General features: G+C 62.5%; 6 protein-coding genes across 6 annotated transcripts; 4 read left to right on the top strand and 2 right to left on the bottom strand.

Moving 5' to 3' along the window:
* The first annotated feature begins 256 nt into the window (after nt 1–256).
* On the top strand, nt 257–1,396 carry naa20 (N-terminal acetyltransferase B complex catalytic subunit naa20). The gene is made up of 4 exons (XM_062766648.1): nt 257–580; nt 710–1,040; nt 1,101–1,185; nt 1,224–1,396. The coding sequence occupies exons 1-4, from the start codon at nt 409–411 to the stop codon at nt 1,287–1,289; spliced, it is 654 nt and encodes a 217-aa protein (XP_062622632.1). The 5' UTR covers nt 257–408; the 3' UTR covers nt 1,290–1,396.
* Nucleotides 1,365–4,429, bottom strand: bglG (putative beta-glucosidase G). Its single transcript, XM_062766647.1, has 12 exons — nt 3,915–4,429; nt 3,729–3,877; nt 3,666–3,691; nt 3,403–3,614; nt 3,197–3,359; nt 3,074–3,159; nt 2,962–3,034; nt 2,745–2,924; nt 2,509–2,707; nt 2,189–2,473; nt 1,583–2,152; nt 1,365–1,541 (listed from the first exon to the last, which is right to left on the bottom strand). The coding sequence occupies exons 1-12, from the start codon at nt 4,183–4,185 to the stop codon at nt 1,410–1,412; spliced, it is 2,346 nt and encodes a 781-aa protein (XP_062622631.1). The 5' UTR covers nt 4,186–4,429; the 3' UTR covers nt 1,365–1,409.
* Nucleotides 4,430–4,969: 540 nt separating this feature from the next.
* fhaB (Filamentous hemagglutinin) lies at nt 4,970–5,929 on the top strand (the record flags this gene model as incomplete). The annotated part of the gene is made up of 3 exons (XM_062766646.1): nt 4,970–5,218; nt 5,268–5,381; nt 5,425–5,929. The coding sequence occupies exons 1-3, from the start codon at nt 5,136–5,138 to the stop codon at nt 5,927–5,929; spliced, it is 702 nt and encodes a 233-aa protein (XP_062622630.1). The 5' UTR covers nt 4,970–5,135.
* A 337-nt stretch (nt 5,930–6,266) lies between these two features.
* mge1 (GrpE, mitochondrial) lies at nt 6,267–7,206 on the top strand. The gene is made up of 2 exons (XM_062766645.1): nt 6,267–6,510; nt 6,564–7,206. Exons 1-2 carry the CDS (start codon nt 6,325–6,327, stop codon nt 7,014–7,016), a joined length of 639 nt encoding a protein of 212 aa, XP_062622629.1. The 5' UTR covers nt 6,267–6,324; the 3' UTR covers nt 7,017–7,206.
* Nucleotides 7,207–7,289: 83 nt separating this feature from the next.
* On the bottom strand, nt 7,290–8,969 carry NUP49 (Nucleoporin NUP49). Its single transcript, XM_062766644.1, has 6 exons — nt 8,944–8,969; nt 8,132–8,890; nt 7,993–8,095; nt 7,771–7,952; nt 7,501–7,725; nt 7,290–7,463 (listed from the first exon to the last, which is right to left on the bottom strand). Exons 1-6 carry the CDS (start codon nt 8,952–8,954, stop codon nt 7,376–7,378), a joined length of 1,368 nt encoding a protein of 455 aa, XP_062622628.1. The 5' UTR covers nt 8,955–8,969; the 3' UTR covers nt 7,290–7,375.
* A 220-nt stretch (nt 8,970–9,189) lies between these two features.
* PPX1_0 (Serine/threonine-protein phosphatase PP-X isozyme 1) lies at nt 9,190–10,776 on the top strand. The gene is made up of 6 exons (XM_062766643.1): nt 9,190–9,446; nt 9,484–9,607; nt 9,656–9,903; nt 9,952–10,081; nt 10,118–10,383; nt 10,450–10,776. The coding sequence occupies exons 1-6, from the start codon at nt 9,427–9,429 to the stop codon at nt 10,580–10,582; spliced, it is 921 nt and encodes a 306-aa protein (XP_062622627.1). The 5' UTR covers nt 9,190–9,426; the 3' UTR covers nt 10,583–10,776.
* The last annotated feature ends 168 nt before the right edge of the window (nt 10,777–10,944 follow it).

Below are 10,944 nucleotides of genomic sequence, written 5' to 3'. Positions count from 1 at the left end.
CAAGCATCAACGCTAAGCGGCATGTGAATTGATTCAGGCGGTTTTGGCGCATCATGTGCCCAGCGACGACGACCACTTTGCTCACGTGAACAAGCAGCGACGCCGACCCGACCAGTCACTGCGGCCCACCAAAGCCGACACGCGCGGCGTTCCCATTCCGACGGGGAGCAAGGGGCACGTGATGGCGTGGAGCTGGGGTGGTGGTGGGGATCAAGTGATGCATGGTAGGGTGTATGCATGCATTGATGTTGTTGCACTTCCTCTCTACTCGTTGACTGGGTTCGTCGCGTGCAGGCAGAGATTTCACTCCGCAACACGTCGTCGTCGTCGCCTCCACCAACTCCACCCGAAAACTCTGACAACAACAACCCCACTCAACCTCAGCACCTCTCGGCGTCGACGGTCCCCATGTCCCTCATCCGCCCGTTTGAGGCGACCGACATCCTCCGCTTCCACGCCGTCAACGCCGACCCGTGGACCGCGACCTACCACAACGGGTACTATGCGAGCTATGTCGCGCAGTGGCCTGATCTGTGTTACAGCGTGGAAGGGGCGTTTGACGACGAGGTGCGGGCGTACAGTGAGTGCTCCGAGCTGAGCTGCGCAGCGGCGAGGCGAGGCAAGGCGAGGCGGTGTCGGCTACTCGGAGCTCGTCGTCGCCTCTGTGTGCCGCTACGGGCCCACTCGCTCACCCGCTCACCCACCCCAGTGATCGCAAAGGACGAGCCGGCCCCCCCAGACCCACAGCACCACGGGCACCTGACCGCGCTGTCCATCTCGCCGCCGTACCGTGGCCTCGGGCTGGCGCGCGTGTTCATGGCGATGCTGGAACGGCTGAGCTCGGACGGGAGCGCCGGGTGGCCGCGGTTACCACCACCACCATCGCCAGCAAACGGCGACGGTGACGGCGAGCACCCACCGCCCGACGCGACCGACTGCGTCGACGCGTTCTTCGTCGACCTCTTCGTGCGGTGCAACAACCACCGCGCGATTGACATGTACGAGAAGCTCGGGTACAGCGTGTACCGGCGAGTTGTGGAGTAAGTGGGCTGGGACATCACAGAAGGAAGGCAGGAAGGAGAGCTCACGCCACGCCCCAGCTACTACAACGGCATGGAGGGCGTCGGGAGCACACGCGACGAGCTCGACGGGTTCGACATGCGCAAGTCGATGCCCAAGGACAAGGTGGGTGCATTGCACGTCTAGGTCGCGCTGACGCTCAGGACGGGTCGTACGTCCGCGCCAACGGGCGCGAGACGCTCGTCTCCCCAGAAGAGGTGTGGGCATAGGCCTGCGGCAGAGAGGGGAAAACAACATACAGCCGCTCGCATAGACATCGGGTACAACAGCGCGAGTAGCCGCGCACATGCATTGCATTGCATTGAGAAGGAAGGAACGCGCACAGGCGGTTACATTTCGACGCCCGTCCGCGTCTCGAGCACGAGCTGGCGGGAACTGTGGCCCGCGGAAAAGGTAAACAATCCCTTGGGAATGTACCACAGCTGGCGTTTGACGTCCCACACCGAGAGGTCCTTCTTGCGCTGGGGGCGTCAGATGGGCCGACCGACGCGCGTCTACTTACCAGAGGGAACGTCACACGCTTCGTCTCGCCCGGCTGGAGCCACACCTTGGTGTAGCCACGCAGGTGGCGAGGTGGCTGGCCCTTCTCCGTGTCCGGGAAGGCCATGTAGAGCTGCGGTGCTTCGCCGCCAAACACGTCACCCGCGTTGGTGACGCTGACGGAAGCCTCAAGGAGCACATCGTACAGGTCGTACTGGCCCTCGTGCTGCTCGTTGGTCTGCTGAATCGTGTCCTGCACCGGCGAGTGCTTGGCCTCGACCTGGAGATCCTCGAGCTTGAACTTGGTGTAGCTCAGCCCGAAGCCAAACTCGAATCGAGGGTCAATGTTGTGCTTGTCAAACCACTTGTAGTCGATCGCGAGGCCCTCCGCAAAGTGCAGTCGCGGTTCATGGCCCTTCTTGACCTTGCGCAGGATGTTGTTCGGCGGCCAGTCAGACTCCTTGCGGCCCATCGTGAAAGCCAGCTTGGCAGACGGGTTCACGTCGCCCCAGAGGACGTTGGCGAGGGCATTGCCCGTCTCCTGGCCGGGGTAGCCAGCAAAGATGACGCCTTTGACCTTTGGTAGGTCAATCTGGCGGGTTAGCGCCGTCAAAGACTTCAAACCCACCCAGTCCTCAACCAGAACCTGGCCACCAGCATGGATGACGACTACGACGTCGCCGGCACACTTCTTCTCAACATGCTTGATGAGGTCCTCGCCATCACGATCGAGGCGCAGCGTCGACCGGTCCCAGCTCTCGTACTGGAACACACTGACGAACACGAGGCAGACCTCGGACGCGATCGCGACGTTGGCGATAGTCTCATAGAACGCCTTCTCGTCGCGCAGGACGTGATCAACACGCATGCCGGTCTCACGTCCACGTCGGGAGATGGCCTCAACGGGCGGCACCTGGAGTGAGCAGTCATGCCACGTCTGGCACTTACCACATAGTTGGGGTAAGTCGCGCCAGACCCGCCGCCGATCGTCACAGTTCCGTTCCAGTGCATCCGCTTTGTCTCGGTCGTGCACCACATGTCGGGCCCGCAGCCGCTCACAGTGATGGGGTAGTCTGCGTCGGAGCCGAAGAGGGCGATCCGGCGCACGCTCTTCCTGAGGGGGAGGACGCCGTCGTTCTTCAGAAGGCTGCGGGGTTAGGTAAGGGAGAACTCTCGCAACCTACACATGCGACTGCTCGGCAGCCTTCCTCGCAAACTCGGCGCTGTCTTCCCTCCTTGGATCGACATGCTGGTTTCTGAAGGTGTGGCCCCAGACTTTGACCTCGTCGCCGAGGTTGTACATCTGGTAGTTGACCTCGTTCCACTTGTCGGCCTGACCGAATGCGATCCACGGGGTGAGGATGCTGGGTAGGTCAGCTACTACATGGGGTTCACACCTACCGCACAACCATGTCGTCGAGGCGCTTCTCCTTGACCTTGCCGTCCTTGAGGGCCTTGATGAGGCGCTGGCCAACTGGCGGGTTAGCATGAACTGATGTATATATACACCCACAGAACCATGTGCCCGGCAGCTCCTGGTCCATGCCGGCGTTGATGGACTCGACCGTCGAGTGTGTCGCGCCAAAGTCGCTCAGCACGCTGTCGAGGTTAGCTCATCGAAACTGAGTCACCTCACAAGCCCTGGAAGTTGAGTTCCTTCTTGAGGATGCGGTTCATCGCGTCGTCGCTCTGGCATGCTGGCGTGTCGTTGATCTGGTTGTACGAGCACATGACTGCGCCGACGCCCGCGCGGACGGCTTCGGCAAAGGAAGGAAGGTAGAGCTCCTTGACAGTTTTGTCTGCGGCGTGAGCTGACGCGTACTCCCAGGCACTCCAACTCACCATCGACGAGCGAGTGGACCTGCTGGCAGTCTGTCCTGTGCCCGTCATCCGTCACGGGGCCAGAGCACACCGGGTCCTGCTCGTACAGGAAGTAGTGCTTGGCGCACGAGATGAGGCCGGAGCTCTGCGCGCCGCGGATGGACACGTAGGAGAGCGTAGAGGAGAGGTATGGGTCCGGCGAGGATGCCTCGAAGTTACGGCCTGTGAATGGGCTGTTGGTCAGATCAGCGATGCCTCGCGCCTTCCTCCCCTTCCTTCCTCACCTCCGGCCGAGGGGACCGCCAGTCAGCTGCCCGTCAGCTCCATCCGAAGCCCGCCTGACCCACCGGACCAAGCTGCACATTCACACCCTTGCCTGCAAACTCGGCCGAGTAGCGCTCGACGACGCCGCGCACGAGCTCGCGATCAAACGACATGGCCGTGGTGAACTGGCTCGGGAACTGCGTCACGAAGTCGGTGTACCGCAGCCCCGCGGCTATCGGCGTCAGCTCGGCCTCGGCTGTGACACTCACGTCCGTCATTGTAGCACAGGCTCGGGACGCCGAGGCGCGGCACGCTGCCCGAGTTGGCCTGGCATGGTCCCACGACGCCCGAGGTGATGTTGACCTTTTCGACGACGGTCATGTTGGCCACTAGAGCCTCGGCGCGCGCGCGCGCCTCGGGCCAGGGGACGCGGGCGGGGGCGGTCGTCGCCGCCGACTCTGGGGCGAAGTGGGGCTCCGGCGCGGTCGCGATGATGCCCAGGAGCCATGTTGCGGCGTCGAGTAGGGACACGGCGACCATTGTGTGTGTTGTGTGTACAATGTAGTGAGTGTAGTGATGGTTGTCGCTGCCGTCGATGACGTCCAGATGGTCTCCAATGTGGGATCTTGCGCTAAGACAAGGCCATGACGTCGTTGTCGAGGAGGGCCGGGTCAGGTGGCTCAGTCTCTGCTCTCTGCCTCGGGGTGGGTGGGTTGTCGCGAGGCACCATTCTGAAGCAGGCAAAAGAGGGCAAAAGAGGCACAAGAACTGCGTCACAATTAAACGTTGTGACGGGGATGCAAGCGAGGGGGTTGTCGGGGAGCAGAGGAGGAGCAGCAGAGGAGAGAAGAGGGGAGGGGTGAGTGTTCGAGGGGGGGATCGAGGGCAGCGACAACCAACCTTGCTCGCGCTGCATCCGAGGCATGCAATGGCAGTATGCCCACTGAACAAGCTCGAGTTGTAGAAATCCGAGGTCCAGTCGATGCCGAGGCTCCATCGACTTGCTCCTACAGCTCCTGCAGCTCCTCTGCTCGCGCACCACTTTTTGCTACTCTGTGTTGATCCTCGCCGTCGCCTGGTTACCGTTTTCTCGACATGGACAGATGCAAATCTAGTAGCTAGCATATGAAGATCGTTGCTGTTGCTCTCGTCACGACGACAACCCCCACAGCCGCGCAGGTCGCACAAGTCAAGTCGCACCGTCGGACAAACAGAGCTCGGAGCTAGACGTTGTGAGCAGAGACACACAACACACAGAGCTGGTCTCGCCGGTCGTCGAGGTGGAGCGAACCCACACCCCACCCACCCACCCACTCGTCACATCACACACTCTCACGACGACACACGAAACGGACGCGTCGGCGACGTCGACCTCGACCACGACGACGACGACGTCGCACACACCCACAGCTACCACCGCCGCCGGAAGTCAAGGGGCAACCACAATAAAAGCCACAAAGTGCAAGCATAGACAGAACTAGACACGCACCATGGCAGCTACAGCAACGCACATTGCACCACCACCCCCACTCAAGCGCGTGACGAAGACTGGCATCTGGGGCGAGTTGACATGGTGGGTCCTTGCAAGCAGAGTGGACGCGTGCATTGCTGACTCGCAACAGGCAGACAGAGCCAGTCCGCCAGGCGCCGCCTCCGCCCCCTCCACCGCCGCCGGTGCTCCGACAGCGCGTCGTCCCCGCCCCGCCACGGCGACCTACACGACCTCCGATCGTGCGGTGAGTCGCGCCGGCCACGTATCGGAACCAGCTGACAATGTAGAACACCGAGGCTGTCGATCATTGAGGAGGAGGTCGTGCGCCCGCCAACACCACCGCCCCGGCCACCTCGGCTCGAGCGACGAAGGCCACCACCAGCACCGCCGGCGGTGCAGCAGCAGCAGCAGCAGCAGCAGCAGCTCCCACCGGCAACACCCCCATCAGTACGACCATCGCACGTCGTGGGCCACCCGCGCCCGCGGCTCGTCACGCTCAAGCGGCGCGACCGCGAGCCGCCACACCGGCCACTGCCCAAGCCTCCTGCGCTGGCCGTAGACCCCCACGCCGACGCGGAACGGTACACGCCGCCGCCGCTCGTGCACGACGACACGCCGCCACGAACGAGTTCCCCAGCAAGCTCGGACGGCAGCCCGCAGACACCGCCGACGCCGACGCTGCCCAACCTCTGGTTCCGGCCGCCGCCGCTCGACGAGCCCGATGCGCCCCGGCCTGTTGACGAGGACGACTGGGGGCTTGGCGCGCACTTTGCCCTGTTAAAGTCAGGATAGAGGCCGATGGGCCGAGAGAGAACAGAGGTGATGGAAGGAGCGAGAAGAACGAGACGAAGATGTGTTCACGACTGTTGTATACGACATGTATCATGATACGAGTGTGCGTGTGGGCAAGTGGGCTATGCAAGGAGGGGTGAAGAAGCCGCAAAGCATTACATGGTCGCTGCTGCTTGATGGATGCCGCCGAATGTCGCGCATCCGTCTCCGCGGCTCGCGGCTCGGCGCCGCCGGAGCGGAGCAAAGATACCCGAATGTATCCGTTCCCCCCATTTACTGCAACAACTCCATCTCGGCGGGTTCGGACGAAATGGCCAACTTTTCCAGCGAACACCGTCTCCTTCGACTCCTCATCGCATCTCACAACACCCCACAACCCACCCCAACCCAGCACGATGTTCGCCCGCTCCGTCTCGACCTCGCTCCGCCAGGCCGTCGCCCGCCCCGCCGTCGCGTACCGCGCCGTCGCTGTGCGCGCGTACTCTGCCGAGGCGGACGCCGCCAAGCCCGCCGCCGAGGGCGAGCAGAGCGCCGACGAGAAGAAGATTGCCGAGCTCGAGGCCAAGGTCAAGGAGCTGACCGTGGGTGTTGCTGAGGAGCTGAGTAGACCGTCGTTAGCTGACCCCTCCCGCAGAAGGACATCCAGTACCTCCGCGCCGACTACCAGACGCTCACGAGGCGGTCGGCCGACGAAAAGGTCAAGGCCCAGGACTTTGCCATCCAGAGCTTTGCCAAGGCGCTGCTGTCGACCGCCGACGTGCTCTCCACGGCGCTCAAGCACGTCCCCCAGCCGATCGAGAAGGGCACCCCCCTCGAGAGCTTCTACACGGGCGTCGAGCTCACCCGCAAGGGCCTGTTCCAGACGTTTGAGCTCAACGGCGTCAAGCCGATGGAGCACCCCGTCGGCAAGCAGTTCGACCCCAACCACCACGACGCGACGTTCCAGGTGCCCCAGGAGGTCGCGCCCAAGCGGGCAGACGGCAGCGTGCGCGACAAGGGCGAGGTCATCGACGTCGCCAAGGACGGATGGCTCATCAAGGACCGTGTCCTCCGCCCTGCGCAGGTCGGCGTCGTCCAGATGGAGTAAGCGGGGTTTGGGTGATGGTAGGGCTCGAAGGGAGGTTAATAGAGCCGGCGGAGGGAGGGAGGTTCGGAAGAGACGAGAGACACAGACAGAGACAGACGGACCACAGAGCAGACAGCAAGCGTCATGTGTAGGCCACTGGCATATCCTGTATCACAGCATCCATTGCATGCAGCACCACTTCTCACTTGCACGGCGGAGAGATGGAAAGGGGACGGGAGGGGGATGGTGACTGTGACGGTGGCGGTGAGAGCCGGTGACTTCCACTGCGCTCGGTTCAACTAGCTCCACCGTCATGTCATCGATGTACATTATGCAAAGGGTATAAGCAGTATGATGCGGGCACTACCCTACGGCCACAACTACGCGCGCAGCAGCGACACGCCCTTCTCCTCGCGCGCGACCTCGAACGGGTTTCTCATCGAGCCCGTCACCTCGATGTACTTGTCCCTGGTGGGTTAGCTGGAGCCAGACACACTGTACCCACGTGTACTGGGTCCGCAGGTCGTTCATGCGGAGCTGCAGCCCCTCGAGCTGGCCAGCAAGCGACAGGATGGCCTGCTGGTTGTTCTGGATGGTCTGCGCGACAACCTGCGGGCTGAGGCTGTCGTGGTCGTTGGCAAGCGAGGTGACGGCGCGCGTGAGCATCGTGATCGTGCGCTTGTATCTCGTGACGCGCTCCTGCTCGCTCTGCGCCACGCGGTAAAAGTACCTTTGCGTGTGTGAGTGACGTCCGTGGGCATGGGGGTGAACTTACTCCTGCGGGAAGTCGCGGTGCGCGAGGGGTCGGATCTCAGAGTACCGTGCGTCGACGGGTTTGGCCGCCTCCCACGTCTCGAGGAGCTTCTGCAGGTCCTGCGCTTCCGAGGAGACCTTGGTGGCGAGCTGCTCGAGCGAGTGCTTGAGCGACTGGAGGCCCTGTGCGATCGCTGCTGATTCCTGCGGGTGTGAGCTCGTTTCCGCAGCTCGTCTAGCTCACATCACTTGCGGCCTTGACGTCGCTCGACGTCTGCCAGATCGCCCGGCCAATGTTCTCCGTCGCGATGCTAGCACTGATCTGCTTCCTGTCATTGATGAAGTTTCTGCACTGTCAGCTCAGCAATCTCTGTCAAGCTCACTCTATCCTCTCAATCTCCTTCTGGTACTGTTCCGGAAGGTCGGCGAACCTCGTCAGCTTGGGGATGGCTGGCCCAGCAGGAGGCTGCTGCGCCGCCTGAGGCTGACCGAACATGGATCCCTGTTGGACCGGCTGCGATGTCGACGCGCCGCCAAAGAGTCCTGTTGTTGCCGGCTTGGGCGCTCCAAACAGGCCCGTCGCGGGCTGGGTCGTCGACGCCTGGCCAAAGAGGCCGCCAGTGGCGGCAGGCTGTTGCTGTTGCTGCTGCTGCTGGCCAAACAGTCCACCGGCTGCTGGCTGCTGCTGCTGTTGCTGCTGGCCAAACAGACCGCCAGTCGCCGCTGGCTGCTGGGCAGGCGGGTTGCCCATCCGCGAGAACAGGCTGCCCGTGGCCGCCGGCGCAGCCGCCGTCGTCGACTGCTGTCCAAAGAGGCCGCCGGCTGCAGGAGCCGCAGGCGTGGCCGTCGACTGCTGTCCGAAGCCGCCGAATCCAGTCGCCGCCGGCTTGGGCGCACCAAACAGGCCGCCCGTCGCGGGAGCAGCGGCGGCGTTGGCGTTGGCCGAGCCGAAGAGCGACGAGCCGGCCGGCGCGGCGGCGGCCGGGGCAGCGGGAGTGCTGCCGAACAGCCCGCCTGAAGCCGCTGGCTTGGCGCCGAACGAGCCAAAGGCGCTGGTCGCGGGCGCGGGCGAGCCGTTGCTCGGCGCGGAGATGGAGAAGGAGGGCACGGATGTCGCTGCCGGCGCCGCGGGCTTTCCAAAGCTGCGCAGATCAGCATGCTGACGGATAGGCTGTTGTGACTGCTGTCGACTTACCCGAACGACATTGCTGCGTTGTTGTGTGAAGAGATGAGCGGGAGACAACAATGGGATCGGTGATGCTTGTGCTTCGAAGTGTGCGTTCATCGAGGTCGAAAACACAGGCAGGTGGAGTTAGGCGCGGATTAAAAATAGGCCTGCTAAACTTTTAGGCGTGCGCACGCCACCCAACTCCTCTCATCGGCCGTCACCCCGTCGTCTCGTCGTTGTTTTCGTCGATTCGAATGGCCAAACCTTGATTACTTCAACTTCCCCGCCAGTGACCCTTCTCTTCACTTTTATTAATCGCGCTACTCTCCACGGGCCATCGTCTCCCGTGCCCCGCCTCGACACTCCCCGAAACGCTCGCCCAGCCTCTGGCGTAGTGACGAGTGCGGACAGGCCAGCGACCAGCAACTGGCAGTCAGTCGACCGGCGCGCGCTGGCACACGGGAAGGCGCTGCCGATCACTCAGCATCCGAGATAGACGAAGTAGACACGATGGCGTCCGACCTCGACAAGTGGGTCGCGAGTGTGTATGGGCCGAGCTGATGGCAGGCAAATCGAGCAGCTGAAGCGATGTGAGATCATCCCCGAGGCGGCAGTCAAGGAGCTCTGCCTCAAGGCCAAGGAGATCCTCATGGACGAGGGCAACATCCAGTATGTCGACAGCCCAGTCACTGTAAGTCAAGGAAGGAAGGCTGTGTAGGGCGCAATGCTCATCGACCAGATCTGCGGTGACATCCACGGCCAGTTCTTCGACCTCATGGAGCTGTTCAAGATCGGCGGCCAGTGTCCCGAGACAAACTACATCTTCATGGGCGACTTTGTCGACCGCGGCTTCTACTCTGTCGAGACGTTCCTCCTGCTCCTGATTCTTAAAGTCCGGTATCCCGACCGCATCACCCTCATCCGCGGCAACCACGAGTCGAGACAGATTACCCAGGTGTACGGGTTCTACGACGAGTGCCAGAGGAAGTGAGTGGCTCGAGGAGAGGGCGTGGGGCAGTCGGCTGACACACGCAGATACGGCAGCAGCAATGTGTGGAGATACTGCACCGACGTGTTCGACTTCCTCTCCCTCGCGGCCGTTGTCGACGGCCGGATATTGTGTGTGCACGGAGGGCTGTCGCCCCAGCTTGTGCGATTAGACCAGGTGGGTGAACTCCACCTTGTCACCCGCTGACGCCAGATCCGCGCAATCGACAGGAAACAGGAAGTGCCCCACGAGGGCGTCTTCTGCGACCTGCTGTGGTCGGACCCCGACGACATCAGCGGCTGGGGCATGTCGCCAAGAGGCGCCGGCTTCCTGTTTGGCGGCGACGTCGTCGAGGGCTTCTGCCACAACAACGACATTGAGCTCATTGCGCGCGCACACCAGCTAGTCATGGAGGGCTACAAGCTCATGTTTGGGCAGAAGATTGTCACGGTGTGGAGTGCGCCAAACTACTGTTATAGGTGGGTAGTAGTGGCGCCGGCGGCGTTCACCGTCACTCGGCGCATTGGCTAACTAACGCCCCGCAGATGCGGAAACGTCGCGTCCATCCTCGAACTCAACGAGGACCTGCGGCAAGAGTACAAGGTGTTCGAGGCCGCCCAGCCCGACGTCAAGAGCGTGCCCCAGAAGCGGCCCCACATGCTCGAGTACTTCCTCTAGTCGCCGAGCCCGAGCCGAGCCCGAGCCCGTGCCCGGCCTACACCCCTTTAGTTGTCAACAATCTGTATACCCTCGTCTCTCTCCTCGAAAGCCGATCGCACTCGGCCACCACAACCCGAGATACTACGAGACTGTCGCATCTCTCAACCTGCATCACCGTGTAGAATCAAATGCCATGCCATGCACTCCTGGCCATTAGACGTTTTGTGGGGCTGACGAACGCGGTGCTCAGGTGCACAGACAGTGGGTACTAACCGGAGTAATTTGCCGCGGTCGCGTGACTGCGCCACGGCACTGGAACGCGCGCGCGTCAGAAGTCACAATGTTATGCATGATGCGGGATGCTATGTACGAGCCCACGA

Source organism: Vanrija pseudolonga, chromosome 1 (assembly GCF_020906515.1).
Source record: "Vanrija pseudolonga chromosome 1, complete sequence".
Lineage (NCBI taxonomy): Eukaryota > Fungi > Basidiomycota > Tremellomycetes > Trichosporonales > Trichosporonaceae > Vanrija > Vanrija pseudolonga.
Note: the sequence above shows the minus strand (reverse complement) of the source record. Positions and strands in the feature narration are given on the sequence as shown.

Excerpts from the sequence above, each read along its gene's own strand:
- NUP49 (XM_062766644.1), bottom strand. Across the intron at positions 8,096-8,131 it reads AAGGAGATTGAGAGGATAGA|AAACTTCATCAATGACAGGA; the intron begins GTGAGCTTGACA and ends CTGACAGTGCAG. Across the intron at positions 7,953-7,992 it reads ACGTCAAGGCCGCAAGTGAT|GAATCAGCAGCGATCGCACA; the intron begins GTGAGCTAGACG and ends TCACACCCGCAG.
- bglG (XM_062766647.1), bottom strand. The coding sequence starts at position 4,185 with ATGGTCGCCGTGTCCCTACTCGACGCCGCAACATGGCTCCTGGGCATC. Across the intron at positions 3,360-3,402 it reads GGTCCACTCGCTCGTCGATG|ACAAAACTGTCAAGGAGCTC; the intron begins GTGAGTTGGAGT and ends CTCACGCCGCAG. Across the intron at positions 2,474-2,508 it reads CGACTTACCCCAACTATGTG|GTGCCGCCCGTTGAGGCCAT; the intron begins GTAAGTGCCAGA and ends TGCTCACTCCAG.
- naa20 (XM_062766648.1), top strand. The coding sequence starts at position 409 with ATGTCCCTCATCCGCCCGTTTGAGGCGACCGACATCCTCCGCTTCCAC. Across the intron at positions 581-709 it reads CGACGAGGTGCGGGCGTACA|TGATCGCAAAGGACGAGCCG; the intron begins GTGAGTGCTCCG and ends CACCCACCCCAG. Across the intron at positions 1,041-1,100 it reads GTGTACCGGCGAGTTGTGGA|CTACTACAACGGCATGGAGG; the intron begins GTAAGTGGGCTG and ends GCCACGCCCCAG.
- mge1 (XM_062766645.1), top strand. The coding sequence starts at position 6,325 with ATGTTCGCCCGCTCCGTCTCGACCTCGCTCCGCCAGGCCGTCGCCCGC. Across the intron at positions 6,511-6,563 it reads CCAAGGTCAAGGAGCTGACC|AAGGACATCCAGTACCTCCG; the intron begins GTGGGTGTTGCT and ends CCCCTCCCGCAG.
- PPX1_0 (XM_062766643.1), top strand. The coding sequence starts at position 9,427 with ATGGCGTCCGACCTCGACAA. Across the intron at positions 9,904-9,951 it reads TACGACGAGTGCCAGAGGAA|ATACGGCAGCAGCAATGTGT; the intron begins GTGAGTGGCTCG and ends TGACACACGCAG. Across the intron at positions 10,384-10,449 it reads GCGCCAAACTACTGTTATAG|ATGCGGAAACGTCGCGTCCA; the intron begins GTGGGTAGTAGT and ends AACGCCCCGCAG.